Source organism: Papio anubis, chromosome 2 (genome assembly GCF_008728515.1).
Source record: "Papio anubis isolate 15944 chromosome 2, Panubis1.0, whole genome shotgun sequence".
Taxonomy (NCBI): Eukaryota; Metazoa; Chordata; class Mammalia; order Primates; family Cercopithecidae; genus Papio; species Papio anubis.
Genome location: NC_044977.1, coordinates 105946538 through 105969404, shown reverse-complemented (window position 1 = coordinate 105969404; position 22867 = coordinate 105946538). Strand labels below are relative to the sequence as shown.

At 36.6% G+C, this 22867-nt stretch overlaps 1 protein-coding gene across 5 annotated transcripts in view; it reads left to right on the top strand.

Moving 5' to 3' along the window:
- The window catches only part of VPS8 (VPS8 subunit of CORVET complex), a 252301-nt gene that overhangs the window by 71769 nt on the left and 157665 nt on the right, over positions 1 to 22867 (top strand). For all 5 annotated transcript variants that reach the window (XM_003894741.4, XM_009201234.4, XM_021934597.2 and 2 more), the window contains 4 exons: positions 1559 to 1605; positions 9222 to 9444; positions 13330 to 13419; positions 15669 to 15720. In XM_003894741.4, the coding sequence (XP_003894790.3) occupies positions 1559 to 1605; positions 9222 to 9444; positions 13330 to 13419; positions 15669 to 15720 (412 nt within the window). The remainder of the gene's footprint in view (positions 1 to 1558; positions 1606 to 9221; positions 9445 to 13329; positions 13420 to 15668; positions 15721 to 22867) is intronic.

Below are 22867 nucleotides of genomic sequence, written 5' to 3'. Positions count from 1 at the left end.
ACCCCCTCTGAGCCCAGGCTGAGACAGACAAACTTCCTTGTCATCTTCCTGTGCCAACAGGCAGATTTTTTTTTTTTTCTAGTTTCCTTTCATTGAGGATGCGGCTTTTCAAGAATCCCAGTTTTAGGCAGGTCCTCTGCTTCAGTTCCCTCTGTTAAAAGGGTTTAAGGCCTCAACTTCTTTCTGGCATTAAAGCCCAAGCTCTTCTGCGACCAACAAACCTACAGGATAGGATCAATAACAGCTCGGAACTTACTGCTTTGGTTTTCAGTTCCCTTTTCACTTTTAGACCTGGCTATTGCCCTTACTATCTTAGGAGCTCAGCTGTGTATTTTAAAGGATGTTTATTTTCTCTAGCATTTCTAGGGAAGTCCTCCTGCCACCAACTCCCCGTTACCTAGCCCACTGTATTCTCATTCAGGGTTGAGATTTGCTATGGCTCTTAACACTTTTTACATCTATAATTTTACCTCCTATTTTCGAAGAATCAAATCTACTTGTAGTCATGAGTAATATTCGTAAGTAAAGGAAGCAGGATGGGTCAGGGATAGCCCTATAATCCTTTCAGGATTGTAGGTCCTTCTTTAGTCACCTCTCTCTCAAATAATAAGAGTTCCTTAGGTTTGACCTTTTTATCAGACAGATGTTAGTATGTGGAGCTCTTTTTCACATAGTGCCTTCTCCCTCCTGATGAGATTTCTGTCCAGAACATAACCTTTCCAGGATTTTTAAAAGGAAACCATTTCCCTGTAGCCAGCAGGAAAGGAAAGAATACTGCTGAAGTTTGATGCTTGGTTACTTGACAATTTCCAGTCATAATAAGCTACTGTTTCTCCCTCAGACTCTTTCCATTGAAAAGGGTCAAAATTGTGGGTTGTCATTTACTTGATATGAGTCTGTACATGATGAATTTAAAGCAATAAAAATATTGTGAAACTGAGACGTTAAATCAACGTTAAAATAGCAGGTTTGGAGGATTGTGACAAAATATGGGCAACCTTAATCACCTGAGCCACCAGCAGGACCAACTGTATCCCGTTATCAATTTGATTTATTTTCTTCTGGTTTCCTTTTTTTTTTTTGAGTTTTCTTTACAGATCTGTGAGACAAATGCATATTTTCACCTAGTATTTGTTTTAATGATATTGTAAACTCTTGATAAGCTTGTAAAACATATGTAGTATTTTACTTAAATAATAAAATTTACTTAACTTTTCCCATGTTGTTGAATGTAATTCATATTTCTTTCTTTTCTTTCCCATTTCCCCTTCCCCTCCTTCTCCTGCTCCCTCTGTTAGAAAGATGCAGTGAACACCTTAATGCATTAAAATAAGTTTTATTCTTAAACATATTTAGGGTACATTTCCAGAAATAGAATTACTAGGTCAAACGTTCTATTTTTCAGACTTTGACACATAATGCCAAATTGCTTACCAAAAGCATGATACAAAGTTATATCCTCCTAACAGTCTAATAGCATCTTAAGCAGTCCTGTCATTATCAGTGGGCCACTGGACAGGGTTGTGGGGCTGATGCTTTCTTTATGGTTCCTCTACAGGATATGGTGCCTGTCATAGTTGATTACTGCCTTCTGCTGCAGCGAAAGTGAGTATGCATTGCATGTCAGATTCAATTATTTTGGAAACAGGTAGCCTCTTGTTTATGTATAAGCCATTGCTAGGAATTGTATGAATTTGACTGAATAGATTAAAAAATATTAATTTATAGAAATTTGATTCTTTAGCAATTTTCAGTTCATTTACCTAATAAAATTAATTTTCCTAAGACAGATGCTATGGATATATTATTTATTTGTGTGGCAGGATATTGGAAGTAAAGAACGTAACTAGCAAAAGAGCAATATTAAGGAGTTTTAAAAGTAAAAAGTGTATGATTCATTATATATAGATCTATACATACATGTATATACACACACGCATATATACACACACACATATACACACACACACACATATATACACACATATACACACACACACAATCTCCTTTTTTTGGTATATATACTTTTTTTTTTTTTTTTTTTGAGACGGACTCTCGCCCTGTCGCCCAGGCTGAAGTGCAGTGGTGCGATCTCGGCTCACTGCAACCTGCGACTGTCCTGCCTCAGTGGCAAAGGTGGGATTCAAATACATGAGTCTAGCTCCTGTGTTCTTGGTTTTAACCACTGGCTTATACCACTTTGTAAGTGATAGAGAACAAATGTGAAGGTTTAATGTAGATATCTCCCAAAACCCTATGCAACACGACGTGGTTCATGAATTTATATAAATTCTAGTAGCCTGATTCATAAAAGGTTGGGTCATATTTTGAAGTATCAGTAAAGGTTATCAAGAGGGCAGTAATTTGCTATGTCAGACCTCTGATGCAGTCATAGATAGCTATAGTAAGTTCTCCTTGGGGCTCAAATTGATTCCAGTGTTTTAACTCTAGTGTTACATAATTAGCGAAATACATCGTGCTTACAGTAGGGATGTTGAGAACATTACTTTTTTTTTTTTGTTTGAGACGTAGTCTCGCTCTGTCGCCCAGGCTGGAGTGTAGTGGCACCATCTCGGCTCACTGCAAGCTCTGCCTCCCAGGTTCCCGCCATTCTCCTGACTCAGCCTCCCGAGTAGCTGGGACTACCGGCATCCCCCACCAAGCCCGGCTAATTTTTTGTATTTTTTAGTAGAGATGGGGTTTCACCGTGTTAACCAGGATGGTCTCGATTTCCTGACCTCGTGATCCACCCACCCGTCTCGGCCTCCCAGAGTGCTGGGATTACAGGCGTGAGCCACCATGCCCGGCCAAGAACATTACTTTATATTACACATTGTCTTCTTTAGGCTACAGGAGAAATTTCTTTCAGGTGTTAGGGCCAGAAATACCTTTGTGTCTCTTGAACAGCTAGTTTACTTTTAGCTGATGGACAGTGATTGTGTAGTTAATCATTGTGTCCTAGAAAGCAAAGCACCATGATATGTCTGCTAACCTTACCCTATCGTTTTCTAAATTAGTTCTCTCTTTACCTCCCTTTCACACTCAATTCCTTGTTGTATGTCCCTGTATTTTTAAAGCAGCCTTAATAGTTACATGAATCAGTTTTACATATTCTACTTAACTCTCATAAATACCATGTAAAGAGAGGTAATGTTATCCTCATTTTCAGATGAGGAAGTGGAGGTGTAGAGGTATTTCTAGTACTAATAAGTATAAGTACTAGGATCAACTCTGATATTCAAATTGAGATAATTTATAAATGAGATGAAGTGAAGTGCCTGAAAGACTAAATTTTATTTAGAGTAAAAAGGCTTATTTTTATAAAACGGACTATTTCTACCTAGAATGGTGCCTGACACAATATAGCTATCCAATACCTGATGGTTGAACTGATGAAGTAATCCTGCCTCCTGATTTGCAGGGTGACTTGTGATCATTATCTTGAATACTAAAATACTGTCACAGTGACATAAAGTTGAAGTGGGCCTAACAGTTGTAAGATGAAAGATTATATAGGGAAAAAGAAAAAATTGATGATATTTTCCCAAAATATTTTGTTATTCCCTAAAATATTCCGGAGATAAACTTTTCTTTTTTATATGATTTGAAAAGGAAATATTCTCTAACATTTATTGCACCTATTGAATGGCTGAGAATGCAATAATTTCTGTATTGAATCACAGCATATAACATAGAAGATAAAATCTGGTCTCAATTTTCACCAAATTAGGATTTATTTATTATTTCTTTATTTTCGTCAACTTCTTTCCTTTAATTTTTCCTGATTCCTTAGCGTGCTTTCTCTGTATTGTGTCAGAAACAAATACAATATTTGTTGTTGGAGATCTCAGAAATAACAGGAACAGCAGTCATAGTGTATACTCCTCACCTCCAAGAGGAAGAGAATCCTTCCTCAGTTCAGCTCTTCCTGGTCCTTTTCATACCCGTACCTCTTTTCTTTCTTCCTCCTCCTGCTCTTACATACTCACTCCTAGATCAAGGCCATGAACATTTTCCCTGAACCATAGTACAAAGAGCATACGGATGGCTTCCCTCTCGCTCAATTCTGTTTTTTAACACCGAAGACTGGATTGTACTAGATCCTGCCTCTGCTTGGGAGAAGTTCCAGCATGTGGGTTCTTATTCTCTTTCTTTCCCTCCTTGTCTGTTTCCCTAATTCTACTCTTTGGGTTCTAATAGGAGAAAAAGTGGGAGGGCAGCATTCCCAGAGATGTAAGAAAGGTTGGGGCTGTGAAACTAGGCACTGGGTCAAACATTCTCTCTTTTGTTCTAGATCTGTGTTGTGCTTGTTTGCTTCTCACCATGCTGGCTTTTCTTTTTCATCAGAATGTTAAGATTCTTCTAGGTATGGGCCTGAGCTTAGAAGGAAAGGTTGAATAAGCCATTTGATCAACTTTAATTGTTTGCATTTAGGCCATCTTTCAGTTCCCTTCCATTTCAAACATGCAATGACTAAAGATTTATTAGATACAAGAATTCTATGTTTAATTAAATAGTTCAGTGTAACCACTTAAATGGTAGAGTTTAAAAATTTTTTTTCTTAGAGTTGCCATAGATAATAAGGTTAAAAATGGTCAGTTCCCTATGCTAAATTGTAGCAAAGAAGTGTCAGATGTAAGTAGCTTCATTCTAGTATAGTACTTTTCTCTTTGAACTGGATGCTCTCTTTATACTATCCTTTTTGACATTTGGTCCTATTTATGTCTAAGGTCTTTTCTTCTACATTTCCAATTTTGTAAAATATCTGTGACATTAACATTGCTTTAAGGAATGCTCAGATTTTGCATAATACAAATACAATCTAACAAAATGTCATCTAGTACTCAGCCAGCCAATTTCAGGTAACTTCTTCCACTTCTAGGGTCATTACACAGACACTCAATCCTGTTCCCCAGATTCCTTTTATATTAACGTCTTCTGATTGAGTATGTTGTTTTTATAGGCAGTCCTTTTATTTTCACATATTATATTGTTTTTTATGTGAGTGAAATTATAAACATAATACATGCTCTGAAATTAATTTTAACTTAGTGCCACAACCATTATTACACTATAATCACTGTTACCTCATAGTTTCATAACTCAGAGAATTCAATACCCATCAGTAATATTAATTAAGCTAGTGTGTATATGTATTCCTATTTATATTTAATAACTCTTTTTATAATGTAAAATCATTTTTACTATGTGACAGTAATCACATTTGTTTTTCTGTGTAGGGCATACTGCTCAGTGTATTATGGACATCTATCTTGGTTAAAATTTGGCATTAGAATCTTTTGTAAATTACTTAATATCAGAAATGACAGGAATTCTGTTTTTGAAGACTTATACTTTATTTTCATAATTTGGTCTGTGTTCCACAATTTCATTTCAATTTCGTTTTGTGTATTTTTTTTTTTCAGTATTAGGCAAAAGACACAATGTCTTCAGGCTTTTTGTGGGATACTTCTGATTTGTCATTTTACCTATGCAAAATACAGGCTATATATTAGCATATATATGGTAGCCCTAGTGTCAGTTTTACTTTGAAAATAGATCCAGAGTTTATGTAAACCATAATTATAATTTTAACGTTGTTTAAAAATAGGGTTATGTGATTATATGTGAATTATATAGCAATAAAGCAGTTATTTTAAAAAAAGCAAAATGGGTGTTCTACACGGATGATACTGACCCCCTTGAATTTTGATCACTGTAAGGGGATTCACAGTTGTTAAGGAGCCATCGTTCCAGTGGCTTGCGTTACGTATGCATCTGAACCAAAAATATTTCTGTTAAATCCAAAGTGAACTTGAAGTAGTCTTTTAATTTGTTCCCTCATGTTGTTCAACATCAGGACTATTGTTTGAGAAACAAAAAGATCTTAATTATCAAGACTTGTGGAGGAACTGGATGTTTAAAATTTTATTAGGGTGGTGCAAAAGTAATTGTGAATTTCGTCATTAAAAGTAATGGCAAAAACTGCAATTTTGCATCAACCTAACATCAAAGCTAGGGGAAAAAAGGCCTTTTTAATTTTATTATAGCTATATTGAGATGTAATTCACATACCATAAAATTCACCCTTTTAAAGTATACAATTCAGTAGTTTTTAGTATATTCACAGTTGTGTAACTATCACCACATGCCTTTTTAAAGGAAATCTTTACAAACTGTGGTACTTGTATCAGAAAATAGAGCATTTTGAAAATAATTTCTTAAAATTCGTTTGAATTTTGCTTTTATAAATAAGGAAACCAGCCCAAATCAACTTTGGATGTATTAAATACCATTTGTATTTGGTGGAAATTTACTTATTTGGTTCTGGTTATGTATTTAGTATGGATTGGCAAGTGGTAGGATTGATGCCCTTGTTCCCCTTCCCATAAATTCTAAATTTGTAATTTCTTATAACCAGAGCTGTTCTTCGCTTTTAAAAAATCATGAAATTGATAATGTACAAAGTAAATTTAACAGTTGTCCTCTTTTTGAAGTTATAAATGATAAACTTCAAAAATATCTTTAATGTGAGTACTATTATAAAACGAAGTTTGTAGAAATATCTCTTTGGTCCTCTATTATTTATGATAGATTTTCTGTTAGACTGGCCATAGGGAGGCTAAGCTTGAAATGGTAAACATCAACTTTGAAGTCAGTCCTTCTAGGAAACAAAGATAGCACCCTGGAGAATAATGCCTAAATATAGAAAGAAATGTGAGAGCTAAAAATTTTTGTGTGTACTTGTCTTTTTTTTTTTTTTTTTTTTTGAGATGGAGTTTCGCTCAGTTGCCCAGGCTAGAGTCGATCTCAGCTCACTGCAGCCTCTGTCTCCTGGGTTCAAGCGACTCTCCTGCCTAGGCCTCCTGAATAGCTGGGATTACAGGCACACGTTACCACACCCAGCTGATTTTTGTATTTTTAGTAGAGAGGGGGTTTCCCCATGTTGGCCAGGCTGGTCTCAAACTCCTGACCTCAAGTGATCTGCCTGCCTCGGCCTCCCAAAGTGCTGGGATTACAGGCATGAGCCACCGCACCCAGCCTGGACTGTATGTACTTTTCTATCTCCCCTCTTTCCTGATGCACTAATAAATATTCCCCCAGAATGATGAGAATCTGTCGTTGAATATAATTTTTTTTTAATTTTATTTTAAGGTAGAGATGCAAGTAGGAGTTGCTCAGCCTTATTTTTCTTTCTTCTTTATATTATAGTTTCTGATTGGTTAAGAAAGAAATGTGTGGTTTTGCATTTATCTTACCAGCATCACATGCTATTTGACACAGGAGTGCCTTGTTAGTTAACTTTTGTAGCCTTTACTGAATTTTTAGCTCTTTAATTCTCTCTCCAAGGCTTTTTGTACTAAGCTAAAATATGTAATTATCTTTTTTAGCGTGTTCCTTTTAACAACACATTACAGAGTACAAGGACTAGCAAATCTGACATTTTCTTTGAATCATTAGTTGTCTTGTTACTTTTTCTTTCTTACAGTAAAACTCCATTAATCTCTGTTTCTTCTGCTTGGCTAGTAATCAATCATCACAAAAATATGATGAATTATTGATTCAAATGAAACTGACATGAAAATATTTCGATAAATATTAAATGAAGAGGAAAAATGATGTAAAATTACATTTGTGCATTTGAGAACAAAATAAATGGCTATGGATTTTCCCCAGAATATTGCAAATGCTGTTAATTGCAGGGTGACATGGAGTTCGGGTGCAGTTGTAGCCAGTCTGTTTTCCATCTGTCCCCTTCCACGACTTCAGATGAGTCAAAACCCCATCCTAGTCCTTTCAGGAGCTTCCTTGACGTTTGTGTGGAACTTGTCATGAAAGACCATACCTGTGAATAAACAAACCATTTATCACTTTCCACAATTGACACGATATACATATAAAGAAATTACACATTTAGAAAAAAGTAAATAATCTCAACAGGTAAATAAAATTCACAGTTTTTGTATTTTTTAAAAAACGGAATGAACAAAGAAGTGAATGATACAAGGCAATAACAATTTATAAATGAAAACATGAAAACTACTCAAATTTGCTGGTCATAAAAGAATTATTAAATTGTCAGGGGAGAAAAACCAAACTTGCAAATGTCATGCATTGGCATGATTATACATTGCGGGTGGCAGTGTCAATTGATGCTGTGATGCTTTTCTAAGATAATTTCGTAGCACATTTCAAGTGCCACAGATTTTTTCATATCTTTTCACTTAAGATAAATTTCTAAAAGTTGAGTGATTTAGGAATTAAGCCCTCCAAATGGGAAAGGCTTTGTATAGATGTTCATTGTAGTATCACTCAAAATATTAGAAATAAGTAATATATTCAACAGTACAGGAATACTTAAGTATATTCTGATTTTTCAGCATATTGAAATATTGTATTAGACAAAATGGTAATTTTAAAGAATAAATAGCAACTTAGAATAATACTTATATAATGTATGAAAACAGAATTCAGAATTCTGTCTATGGTCAATATAACTCAAATTATTTATGGGTCAGAAATATGAAATAAACATTGTCGAAGTTGTTGACATTTAAAGTAATTTAAAACAATTTTTGTTTCTGCAACAAAATTGTTTCTAGGTTTATATTTAAAGTATTAAACACTTTTTTTTTCTTTTTCTTCCATGAATAATCACTAGCCAAACATTTTGGGATGCAAAGGGTTATAGCTAGACAAAGAAGCATATTGGCTCTGCAAGTCAGCTAGGAATATTTAAATACCAGGAAGGAGGGAAGGATAAATCATGAGTAGTCCTTTTTTATTTTTCCTGCTTCATGATGTCCATCCAATTATCTGTTCCCATGTCAGTGTTGTCTTTAAGAAGCAATATGCCACAATAGACTGACACAGGATTTAGGCCAGAAGGCTGGGTTCAAATTCTGACTCTCTTGTTTGTTAGGTATGTTACTGTTAGCAAACAATTTATCTTAGTTTTTCTGATTTGTTAAAGAAGTGTTGGGAGGATTAATTGGGATTATATATATATATACACACACACACGCACATATATATATACACATACACACGTCCACATATAAAGTTTTTGCAATATAAAGCTCTATGTGAATATTATTGCCATTTTAAATAAATTCATGAGTAAGTTGAAATAGGGAAAAAATGAGATATACTTTGGAGACTAAATTTAATGAATATTTGGCATATTCCTAAAAGTTTTTTCCCTCCCCTTTCTGTTACAGGGATCTCTTATTTAGCCAGATGTATGATAAATTAAGTGAGAATTCAGTGGCCAAAGGAGTATTTTTGGAATGCCTTGAGCCATATATTTTAAGTGATAAATTGGTGGGAATCACACCCCAAGTAATGAAAGACTTGATTGTTCATTTCCAAGATAAAAAATTAATGGAAAATGTGGAAGCTCTCATTGTACATATGGATATCACCAGCCTAGATATTCAGCAGGTGAGTTTATAGACAGTCTACTAACTTATGAAGTAAACTTCATTCCTTTATTGATTACATTTACTTCACTGATCAGGCCTGACCCTGCCTTCTAAAAACCATAATTATTTATTGAGCACTTTTTGTAAGATGTATTATAAACTTATATTTGTCAATATATTTCCTAGGACTGTATTTAAGTAAAAGCTAGATTGTAAGTGCCTTGCAAGCCAGGGATTATGTCGTCTTCTGTCTCTTTCACATCCCCAATGGTACTTGGTGTAGAGTTTACGTTTAGAAGTTGCTCTGTAAATGCTTGTTAACTGATCCCTCTTCATCAGTTTGTTCGTTCGCTAATATAGTTTTCATTGAGCAAGTGAATTTCAACTATGGATGCTTTCTCATGAATTATAAAATATTTTTACCTTGAAAAATGTGATGCCATTTTAAAAAAGAGCTAGTATGTAAGTCCAGAGTTTTGAAATATAGAGCATGGTATAACAGGCAAGTTATAGACCTTTTTAGCATGAATAGCCAGCCATTGTTTGAGAAATACTTCCAGTGTATCTGAGGTTCTCACAATAAGTTATCTTAATTGAGTTTCTTGAAATAAGTTTCTTAATGGAGGTGCAGTATTTATTCTGGCCTAAGACATTTCACAATTTATTTTTCTTTTCTTCTTCTTCTTCTTCTTTTTTTTGAGACAGAGTCTCACTCTGTTGCCCAGGCTGGAGTACAGTGGTGTGATCTTGGCTCACTGCAACCTCCTAGGTTGAAGCAATTCTTGTGCCTCAGCCTCCAGAGTAGCTGGGATTAAAGGCGCACACTTCCATGCCCAGCTAATTTTTGTATTTTTGGTAGAGATGGGGTTTCACCGTGTTGGCCAGGCTGGTCTCAAACTTTTGACTTCAAGTGATTCGCCTGCCATGGCCTCCCAAAGTGCTGAGATTACAGGTGTGAGCCACTGAGTCTGGCCCACAATTTAATTCTTTAACTCCACATTAGTCCTAGTAATGAGCATGTTACTCCTGCAAAGGTGCTAAGCCCTCTTGAGCTTGAATATGGAAGACTAACAAAAGTCTTAGAGCAAAAGTTTTTTGAAAGTGTGCAAAATCACATAGAGATTAAGGGTTTGGAAAAATGATTATTTTATTTCTGGAAGCTCTTTATGAATGGCTGTGAGTTTGCAAAGTAAAGCCAGATCCTGTTTTATACCTGCCTTTGTATAACATGGGTAATTTGGCATAGTCTTCATAGTCTGACAATAGGTCTGATGATTTGAGAGCATGCTGTCCATCTAGTTTTGCCTACCTATCACATATAGGAAAAAAAATTTAGTTTCTTCTGTTTATAACACTTTATAACATTTTCAGTCTTTCCCCAATACCATGTAAATATACTCTAGTCTTTTTAATGTTAAATAGCAATTTCAAAATCCTCCCCTCAGTTTCTTATGTCTCCATATAAAACCTTCTCTCCTTTTTCCTCCTAGGTTACTGCCCCATCTCACTCCTCCCAGTCATAGCCAGATGTCTTGAAAGCATTGTCTAGGTTGCTATTTTCATTTTTTTTCCCCACATCCTAACTCTTCAATCTTACTTTTACTAGAGTCAACAATGGCCTCTTTGTCCACTACACCAAATGTAGTATTTACTCTTTTAACAGCATTTGTTCATTAATTCAAGAAGCATTTACTAAACGTCAGGCTCTGAGGATGCTTCAGTATCCCTAGTGAACAAGGCTTGTCCTCTCATAAAGCCTAAATTTTAGCAGAAAAGTTTGACAGTGAACATATCAGTGTACAAAAACCCAGAAAGTATTTCTTTTTTTTTTTTTTTTTTTTAAGACGGAGCCTCGCTCTGTTGCCCAGGCTGGAGTGCAGTGGCCGGATCTCAGCTCACTGCAAGCTCCGCCTCCTGGGTTTACACCATTCTCCTGCCTCCCGAGTAGCTGGGACTGCAGGCGCCCACCACCTTGCCCGGCTATTTTTTTTTTTTTGTATTTTTTAGTAGAGACGGGGTTTCACTGGGTTAGCCAGGATGGTCTCGATCTCCTGACCTCATGATCCGCCCGTCTCGGCCTCCCAAAGTGCTGGGATTACAGGCTTGAGCCACCGCACCCAGCCCAGAAAGTATTTCAATACAAGTATTATGTTAAAAATCAAACCGGGAAATATGGTAGAGAGATAATGTGAGGCTACCTTAGATTGGTTAATTATAGATAGTCTTTTTGAGGAGGCAGCATTGAGTCTTGGGAGCTAAATGATAAGGAATCAGTAATGCAAAGGTCTTGGAAGAGAAGATTGTTATAGGTAAAAGCAACAGCTAATGTAAAAAAAAAAAGGATTTTTGTCTTGGGTGTTCAAGTAACAGAAAAGGAAGCAGATCTGGAGCTTGGTACAGAGGTAGATCTTGCAGGGTAAGGTATAGATCTTTCCATCTTATTCTAAGTGCTATGAAAAATCATTAGAAAAGTTTTAAGCATGAGCACCCTGTGTTTTAGGGGTAACAGAATGAGGGATGGGGGCCAAGTGCAGAGGAAGCAAAGAGACTAGTTGGGAAGTTGGTCCAGGAGGTGATTCTGGCCAGAGATGGTAACAGTGAGATGAAGAGAGATGGCCTGATTTTGAATGTTTTGGAGATAGAATTGATTTGCTGATGAATTGGGATGTGAGAGTGTGGGAATGAGAGAATTTAAGGATGATGCCTAGTTTTTAGTTTGAGAAACAGGGTGAATAGTGAGTGATTCCTTTGAGAAGATTGCAAGACTAAGGCAGGTCTAAGTTTGAGAGACAAATCAGGAGTTCTGGTTGGCCATTTTATTTTGAGATTGCTACTAGACATTCAGGTGAAGATATCAAATTAAGTAGTTGGATATATGTACGGGTTAGAGGGAGGTTAGGGCTGAAGCTGTAAATGTGTTAGTCATCAGCGAAGAGATGCATGATCATGGTACTGGCTGAGAGAGGGTTAGAGAGAGAGTCGTAGAAGTCCAAGAACAGGCCTTCTCTAGAAAGACTCTCCCAGCACATCTCACTTCCATTTTCTTTCTTACCTCTCACTTCCGCTTGTCATTCTTCTTTGCTGACTTCTGCCCTTCTCCTCTTGCCACTGTTTATAGTATTATATAGCTGTCATAGGGACAGAATATAGAGTACTGTATACTCAAACTCATATCTAGTCCTCTTCTAAAATGTTTTCTCAAATTGATTTCTCTCCATCCTTAAGCACTTCCAGCTCACTTCCACATTAGGTCCTTTATCCTTACTCTTGCTTCTTCCTACAGAATTCCTAGCTTGCACTTCTGCTTGCGGCTCACATTTAGGTCCCACCTTAAATGTTGTTCCTTCAGGGGTGACTTTTTGAATACTCCAGACCAGTCAGGTTAATAGCGCTTACCACATTTGTAAATAATGAATTATTTGTGTAACTGAGTATCTTCCCCAAGTCTTAACTCGCATGCCATTTTGTACCCCTACCTCCTTTTGGTGGGCGTCCAAGATCAATGTAAGTTCTATAAGGGTAGGGACAAAGTCTGGATTTATCTTACCTAACACTTTATTCCCAGAGCCTAGGAGAGGGTCTGAATATGTGTTCAATAAATATTTGTAGAACTATAGACCAAAGGTAAAATGAATATAGAAAGGAGGAGGATAGAGAAGAGACAAAACTAGACACTGTGAATGTCTTAAAGTAAGCATTGTACTATTAAAAGTAGTAATTTCACCTACAGCAGCTGTTACCCTTGCCTTGCATTGTGTTTGAGTCCTTGAATTTCAGTTTTTATCAGAGAAGAAACAGGAAAAATTAGGGAAGATAATTCCAGACCTTTTCCATTCTTAAAGCTTTAAGGAAAATAATTGGTGACTCTGAATTGTATGGACCAAGTGGCTTTTCCTTTTCCCAGGTGGTTCTCATGTGTTGGGAAAATCGTTTATATGATGCTATGATCTATGTCTACAACAGAGGCATGAATGAGTTTATTAGTCCCATGGAGGTAAGATACTTACTGACTTGGATACATAATTAATTTTGTCTACTAACTTTTTTTCTCCTATTCTCCATTTGCTTTTAACAGTTTCTAGTTTTATCCAGTTATTTAAAAATTCTTATAGATTTATTGACCTTGAACCCATTTTAGCTTGGGACTTTTAGATAGTCTTCAATTTTGTACCTTCTGCCATTGCTTGCTTTCTTATCTACATAAGTAGGTATTTAAATACCAGAGAACAATAGATAAAATTTAAATTAATGCTTGCTTGTTAGGCTTTACATGTTTTTCTCATAAGAATTTTTGATACTGTGGTAACTTTTCCTAAAGATATGAAAAATTCATTTTGTATAACTATTTTATATAATCAATGTACTATTGAGTAATGCTATTTGTAGATATATTCTCTTGGGGAAGGCTCCTGAAAATGGTAGGAGGCCATTATTAATTGATCATTTTTCGCTTTTACTAACTCAGAATTTCATAGCATTCATTCTAATTTTTTATTCTCCTTACCAAGAGAATCTAAAAAACATTTGGACTTACTTTTGGAAGAACCAAACCCCATATCTGTTTTCTTACTTGTCTTAAGTTTGATGGCAGAATAGGGAAGAATGAGTTGTAGATACATGTAGTGCCCTCCTAGCCCAATGCTTTATTATAGTGTCCCTCAAAAAAATCAGGCCTCTGCCGAAGGCATCCAGTCGACCATTTTGCTAATTTATTGCCATCCAAAACTATCTTCAGTATTAAGAAGTCAGCATTCTATGACAGTTCAGGCTTCTTTAAGCACGTTAAGTTTGGTAGGGTGCGTACCCCTCTAATTCATAACCCTTCAATTTTGGTTGCACTTCTAGTTTCTAAAATTAGTCCCCCACCCCTCTACCCCTGGTTTTGGGGGTTTGGCCCTAATCGTCTGTAATGTCAAGTATTTTTTTTGTCTTGAGCACCTCTCAGCTGCTGCTTAATTAGGGTCCAGTAGTTCCCTGAAAAAGACTCGTCAGCTGCCTCCTCAGTGAGGTCCAGTGCCTCCCTGCATGCCACAACTAAGCCACAATTCAGAAGAATTAATGTAGTTTCTAGTTTTGCTCAAATTAATCCCTCAAAACAGATTCTATTTTGATGCATTCTGCATTGACAAGATGATTGCTGTATTTTTGTTACGTTGCTTTTGAAATTTTTGTTTTGCATCGGTTTCATATTCCTCATATTAATAAAATCTGGTTTGCATTTATACTGATACATCTCAAATGGAACACTGAGCTATTGAGGTTACCTTGTTTTGTGTTCGAAGTGTTTAAAGTTTAGCTATTTTAGTACTTAAAGAGGTCTGAATTAAAAGAGAGTGTCCTGTCTCTTGACATTGTCTAGATTTTTTAGAATGAAAGAGTGTCATCACATTTGAGATGACTACCATAGGAAACTTTCCTTTTTTCTAGTTTTGGCTAAGGTGTCTTGAGTTGGGAGGAAAAACTTTTTATTTACCAATTTAGGTCCCAGAGGTGGGAGGTACAGGGAAAGGATTGAAGGCTATGAATTAACTGACAATATACAGATTAACAGGAGAAAAGATAAGGATTATTCACATATGTGCAGGAACACTCAGTAATAAGCATCTCAGCTGAGTAGCCAGAGGTAGAGGTTTATATACCAGCTTAACAAAAACGAGGGTAGCAGGTAGTTAGGTCTTCAGTGGGAAAGCATGGAAAGTTCTTTTGGGCTTTTTGATGCTAATTGACAGCTGAATTTGCATTTCCTGATGCTAAGGATCCATTTTTTCTCAAATAGGAATCTCCCTCTGAAGGGGGATCCATGGCAGCTATATATTTGGGAGCCTCTGCTTAAGTTTAGGTGGTATTTCTTTCTGTGGCTGCTGGTTAGGTATTTTCAGTTTAAAGTCATCTCTGTTACCACTTTAGTGGGACATCCTTTCACTTGCTTCCTAGATTTTACAAGAATAAAGCTTTTAAGAACCAAAGGATACTTTATATCAAAATTATAATCTCAGCTAAGCCCTTTATGTAACTGGTATGTATTAAATAGGTTTTTTCGGTGAGGAATATGACAACAGTGATTGTTTCTCAGTGACCCTTCTAAACATTTCATGTACAGATTAAAGGTTTTCATGTTGAATCCTAATGGTAAATGACTAATTCTGTCAGCGAATGGTGATGAATAGCATAAGATTCTTGATTATTTTTTAAATAATATCATTTGAGATGATGGTGATTGTTTTCCTATTACTTTTAATGCAGAAACTTTTCAGAGTCATTGCTCCTCCTCTGAATGCTGGAAGAACGCTAACAGGTATTTATTTTCTAAGCCTTAAGTTTTTGCTTTCCTGTATTTAAGGTATTATTTAAATGTTATAAAATTCTCCAATTATATGTGTGTAGTGTGAATGTTGGTAATCATGTGCAATCATGTAACACCACCATAATCAAGCTGTAGAAGGAGCCATAGCCTCTCATACTAAAAAGTTATCTCCTTCCCCTTTGTACTTGATCCTTCCCCCACAGCCCTGCTCTGGGCAGTCACTGATCTACTTTCTGTCACTACACTTCATGTGAATGGAATTATGTACTATGTAATCTTTGGTGTTTTATTTCTTTCATTTAACGTGGATGAAGCATAATATTTTTGAGAGTCATCCATGTTGTTTTATGTATATTAATATTTTGTTCCCTTTTACCACTAAATGATATTCCATGGATTGAATATACCATAAACTGTTTAATCACTCACCGCTTCATGGATATTTGAGTTGCTTTCGGTTTGGGACTACTATGAATAATATAATGCTGCTACAACATTTGCGGACAAGTTTTTTTTTTTTTAGTTAAACTTTTTGAGATACATGCAGTTGTAAGAAATGGCACATAGAGTTCCTAAATAGTCTTTACATAGTTTCCTCAGTGATAACATCTTGCAAAAATAAAGTACAGTATCACAACTGGATATTCATATTTAATTCATATTGATAAAGTCAAGATACTGAAAACTTTCATTACCTCAAGTATCCCCCCTTGTTCTCTTACCCTCCATTCCTGACCACTAGCTGTAAGTTTCTGTGTGGACAAATGTGTTCATTTTCTCTGGCAAATACCTAAGGTTGGAATGGCTGGATTGTATGGTAAATATATGTTTTACTTTCTAAGCTACTGCTATATGGTTTTTCCAAATGCTGTACCATTTCTTATCAACAGTATTTGAGAGTTCCAGTTTTTCCACATCCTTGCAAGCACTTGATACTGTCAGTGTTTTAAATCTTCTTAAAACTTTAGCCATTCTAGTAAATAATGGCATTTCATTATTATTTTAATTTTTATTCTCTGATCATTAGTGATGTTAATCGTTTTTTCATGTGCTTGTTTAGCCATTCACATATCTTTTGTGACTCGTCTGTTTAAATATTTAGTCCTTTTCCTTTTTTTAATTGGTGGAGGTGACCTGGGGTTGTCTTCATATTACTGAATTATTAAGAGTTCCCAAGCTGGCCAGGCGTGGTGGCTCATGCCTGTAATCCCAGCACTTTGGGAGGCCCAGGCAGGCGGATCACGAGGTCAGAAGTTCAAGACCAGCCTGGCCAATATGGTGAAACCCCGTCTCTACCAAAAATATAAAAATTGGCTGGGCGTGGTGGCGGGCGCCTGTAGTCCCAGCTACTCAGGAGGCTGAGGCAGAAGAATTGCTTGAACCCGGGAGGCAGAGGTTGCAGTGAGCTGAGATCATGCCATTGCACTCCAGCCTGGGTGACAGAGCGAGACTCTGTCTCAAAAAAAAAAACAGAGTTGCCAAGGTAGTGAGCTTACCATCAGAGTCTGGAAGAGGTTTTTATGTAGTCCGGATATAAGCCCTTTTCCAGTATGTTTGGCAAAAATTTTAACCCTCATCCATAGCTTGCTTTTTTGTTTTCTTAGCCATGTTTTTCAAAGAGCAAAATGTTTTAATTTTCATGAAGTTCATCTTATTAATTTTTTTTGTCATTTAGGCTTTTGGTATTCTGTTTAAGAAATTTTGGTTCAATTTAGTGACATACATATTTTCTCCCACATTTTCTTGTAGAAATTTAATAGTTTTAACCTCTTGTATTTAGGTCTATAATTCATTTTGAGTTAATGTTTATAAATGATGCAAGGTGAAGTTCAAGGATTTTTTTCCATACAGCTATCAGTTGTTCCTGTAAGTCTTACCATTTATTGCTAAGATTATCTTATTTCCATTGAATTACCTTGACACCTTTATGAAGAGTCAAGTGACCGTGTAACTGTGGGTGTGTTTCTGTGCTCTCTTCAGTTCTATTGCGCTATATGTCTATCCTTGTCCAGTAATACACTGTCTTGCTTCTTGTAACTTCATAGTAAGTCTCAAAGTCAATATTTTAAGTCCTACAATATTGTTTTTCTTTTTCAGAATTGGCTTATCTAGTCCAGGTTCTTTGCCTTTCTATATAAACGTTAAAATCAGCTCATCAGTTTTTTTTTAAAAAAACTCGTTTGATTTTCTTTGAGATTGCATTGACACTATCGATTAATTTGGAGAGAGAATTGCTATCTTAACACTGTAGAATTTTGTAATGTATGAATGTGATATATTTTTCTATTTTTATCTTTTTAAAATTAATTTTCTTTTAGAGACAGAGTCTCATTCTGTCAGTCAGGCTGGAGTACAGTGGTGTGATCATAGTTCATTGTAGCCTCAAACTTATGGGATCAAGTGATCCTCCTGCCTCAGCCTCCCAAGTAGCTGGTACTACAGGCCACTATGCCCTGCTGAATTAAAAAAAAAAAAATTCTTAAGACAGGATCTTGCTATGTTGCCCAGGCTGGTCTTGAACTCCTGGCCTCAAGCAATCCTCCCACCTCAGCCTCCCAAGTAGCTGAGATTATAGGTGTGAGCCACTGTACCCAGGTTATTTTGGTCTTAAAGTCACTTTGCTTTCCACTTTTCTGCAGAAAAGGCAGCTGGTATTTTCATAAGGATTGCTTTGAATCTGTATATCAATTTTATTACTATCCTAATATTACCAAATGTTTCAGTTCATGAACACAGCATATCTTTTCATTTTATTTAGGTCTTCATTACTTTTTTTTCAATGATATTTTGCAGTTTTTAATGTATAGGTCATATACTTCTTTTCCTCTTCCTAAGTATTTTATTCACCTTGATGCTCTTATAAATGGAATTGTTTTCTTAATTTTATTTTCAGGGTATTAATTGCTAGTGTGAAATAGGATGTTAATTGCTAGTGTGATTTTTGTATATTGACTTTGTATCCTACATCCTTGCTGTATTCATTTATTAGTTCTAATTTTTAAAGTTAATTTCTTAGAACTTGCTAAGGAAAATATAGATTATGTCATCTGCAAATAAAAATAATTATACTTTTTTCTTTCTAATCTAGATGCCTTTGTTTTTATTCCCTAATTGGGCCGGCTACACCCACTAACACAGTGTTGAACAAAAGTGGCAAGAATGGATGTCTTATTTTCTTGATATTAGGGGGAGAGCACTCAATATTTCATCATTAAATTTGATGTAGATAGTCTTACCCATTCGATGAAGTTTTCTTTACCCAGTTTGAGTGTTTCTAACATGAAAGACTGTTGGATTTAACAGATCCTTTTTCTGCATCTGTTAAGATTATCTTGTGGATTTTGTCCTTTATTTTATTGATATGATCTATTTAATTCTGTATGTTAAGCCAACCTTGCATTCTTGGGATAAATCTCACTTGGTATGTAATCTTTTAACTATGTTGCTGGATTCAGTTTGCTACTATTTCTCAAGGATTTGTGTGTCTATATTCATAAGAGATATTGTTCTACAGTTTTGTTTTCTTTTGATATCTTGTTATCAAAAGAATACCAGTGTTGTTATTAGTGTGTCTTGGTATTTTTGCCTCATAGAATGAGTTAGGAAGTATTCTCTCTTATTTTTTGGAAGAGTGTGTGAAGGATTAGTGTTAACTTTTTTAATGTTTGGTAGAATTCAATATGAAGCCATGTGGGCCTGGGCTTTTCTTTATTGGAAGTTTTAACATTATTAGTTGTTTTGGTCTGTTTTGTGCTGCTGTAACAGAATACCTAAGACTGGGTAAGACAAACTTATGCCTTACAGTTCTGGTGGCTGAGAAGTCCAAAATCCAGGTGCTGGCACCTGGTGTCTCGTGAAGGCCTTCTTGCTGTGTCCTCACGTGGCGGAAGTTGGAAGGGCAAGTGGGAACAAACATTGTGTCCTCACTTGACAGAAGAGTGGAAAAATAGTGAACCCAGTCCATCAAGCCCTTTTTTACTACAGCATTAATCCATTCATGAGGGTGGAACCCTCATGACTTAAACACTTCCCCAAAGGCCCCCACCTCCCAGCATTGTTGCATTGGGGATGAAGTTTGCAACACATGAATTGGGTGCCGCATTCAGACCATAGCACTAGTTTAGTTTCTTTGTTTGTTGGAGTTTACTCAGATTATCTGTTTCTTTTTGAGTGTTTCAGTAGTTTTAGTAGTTTTAAAATTTCTAGACATTTGACCATTTCATCTGCATTATCTAATATGTAGGCATATAGTTGTTTATAGTATTCCTTCATAATTCCTTTTTTTCCTGTAAGGTCAGTAGCGATGTCTCTTTCATTACTAATTTTTGTAATTTGACGCTTCTCTCTTTTTTTAGTTTGCCTAAAGGTTTGTCAGTTTTGTTGATCTTTTCATAGAACCAATTTTGATGTCATGCATTCAACTTTAGTCTATTATTTGCTTTCTTCAGCTCTTTGGGTTAGAAGCTGTTTAGGTAGAGGCTCATATTGTTGATTTGAGGTCTTTGTTGTTTTGTTGTTGTTGTTGTTTTAATTAGGTGTTTACCGCTACAAATATTCCTCTAAGCAATACGTTTTGGTATGTCGTCTTCATTTTCATTCATCCTAAAGTATTTTATAATTTCTCTTGTCATGTCTTGACTGGTGATTTAGAAGTGTGTTGTCTAATTTCCACCTATGTGAGAATTTCTCACATTTCCTTCTCATACTGATTTCTACTTTTTTTGGGTCAGAAAATGTACTTTTTATGATTTCTCTCTTTTAAGAATTTGTTGAGACTTACTTTATGACCTCACATAAGGTCTGTTCTGGAGAATGTTCTATGTGCACTTGAGCATAGTAATATGTCGAATGTCTTCTGTTGTTGGGTAGAGTGTTACATAGATGTCTGTAGGGAAATTTAAACTTTCCCTCTGAAACTTTGAGTCTAAGTCTGTTGAAATGAATTAATAATAGATTAGTGGGTAGAAAAAGGCATATACTTTTGTTAACATGCATAAACATGGGGTAATTGAAGGATTATGATGACTTGAAAACCCAAGGAGGTACAGATGCACCCTTTCTTATGGGGTAGAAGGGAGTTGGGGAAATAGGCAGTTCTTTTAAGGGGTTGAAAATGATTATTAGGGGAATGAATGGACCTGGGAGACAGAAGTTAACTTGTAAAGGATCGTCTTTGGAATTTGAATGATCCAACAATATTTGGATCATTGTTGAGAGCAGACATTATCTTGTGAAAAAGCTTGTAGAGGTGCGATTGTATTCCTTAGGTTTCTTTTCCTCAATAGATAAAGAGATTTCAGGAAAGGGATGGAAGGCAATTAATTGTGTTTTCTTTGGAGGGTCCGGTCTTAAGGTAGATCACATAATGTCAGAGTAGAGCCTATTAACTCAAAATATCTTTAACCTATTAAAGTTACTGAGACCTGTTAACCCAGGCCTCAGTCTATTTAGAAAGTTTATCTTTCCAAGGTTAAGGATGCACCCGTGACACAGCCTCAGGGTCCTAACGACACGTGTCCGAGATGGGCAGCTTCCTTTTATACATTTTAGGAAGACATGAGACATCCATCGATATGTTTAAGATGTACGTTGGTTCAGTCTGGTAAGGCAGGACAACTCGAAGTGAGGGCTTCCAGGTTAGAAGTAGGTCAGAGACAAAAGGTTGCATTCTTTTGAGTCCTTGATCAGCCTTCCACTGAATACACAATTTAGTCTGGCTCAGTGAATCTCCATTTTTACATAAACAATAGGTAAGAGGAATCAATTAGATATGCATTTGTCTCAGGTGAGCCTCAAAGGGATGACTTTGAGTTCTGTCTGTCCTTTGTCCACAAGGAATTTCCTTGTGGGTAAATTGTGAGGGAGGTATGTAGCTTCTTATCTTTGTAGCTGTCTTATTTAGGGATGGAATGGGATCAGGTTTGCCTGACATTAGTTCCCAGCTTGACTTTTCCCTTTGGCTTAGTGATTTTGGGGTCGCAAGATTTATTTTCCTTTCACAAGTCTCTCCCAGCATATGCTGACCTTGAAGGACCCTTAATTTAAAATAATCTGCATACCATGGTGCCATATTTTGGGGTGAAATTCTCTGGGCTTCTTTGTCTGTTAGGTCTATTTGCTTATAGTTTTGTTCAAGTCTTCTATTTCCTGTTCATCTTCTACTGATTGTTCTATCTGTTTTTGAAAGTGGGATATTGAAGTCTCCAAATATTGTTGAATTGTCCCTCTCTCACTTTAGTCCTATCAGTTCTTGCTTCATTTTATCTTGGAATTTTCAGTTCTTTGGCAGGCAGTTTAGAATTCTGCTGTAGCCTTCCCTTCCTGCTTGCACAGAGCTGCAAAGTCAGCCATGGGTTATAAATTAGGGCCTTTGAGAATTTCCCTGGGTATGTGCAAAGCCCTTTATATGCATACACCCTTTTAGAATTCCAGGAATATGTTAGAACTTTTTAAAAGCCCCCGCAGATCTCCCGTTCTCCAGTTTTTCCTTTTAAGGTTTTTGGTGCACCACTTATTAGTCCCAACTACTAACACTGTCTCAGCCCGCTGTAATGTTGAACAATGGCACTGACTGTTTCCACAAATGTCCTGGGGATAGTGCTGTTCCCACAGAGTGAGTTCTGAGTTAGGGCAAAAAAAAAGATAAGCCCTGAAAATGGAGCTTTTAAGTAAGCTGCCAGATAGGTCAAGTAGTGACAATTCTCTGAGGATGGGGCATTTGAGGGGCTACAAGATTGACACAGGAATTTTCTCTCGGCCTTTTGCCGGACGTGCAGCAGGGGCACCCTGTCTACTTGGCCTGCTGCGCTCAGCCCCTTGTGGGAGGGAGCACATGAGCAAGCGAGTGTGGGATCTGGCTGGCCACTCCAAGCGCTGACACAGGAGCAAGCTCCATGTGAGGCCCGTGGCCTTGAGGGGAATGCAGCAGCACCCAGACAAGGGTGCCCACGACCCTGAAGCCCCAGATGGGGTATTAGTGTGTTAATTAGCTCTCAGTTTTACCATCCACAGCCTGATGGAAGGCAGCATGTTAGCAATTGGTCGGCCCCTGGCCCCATTGTGTGGGGTGGCTGCCCTTTGCCAGTGAAGGCAAAAGGCCAGTGTAACAGCCTTTCCGGGTACCTGCACTTGGTGGCTC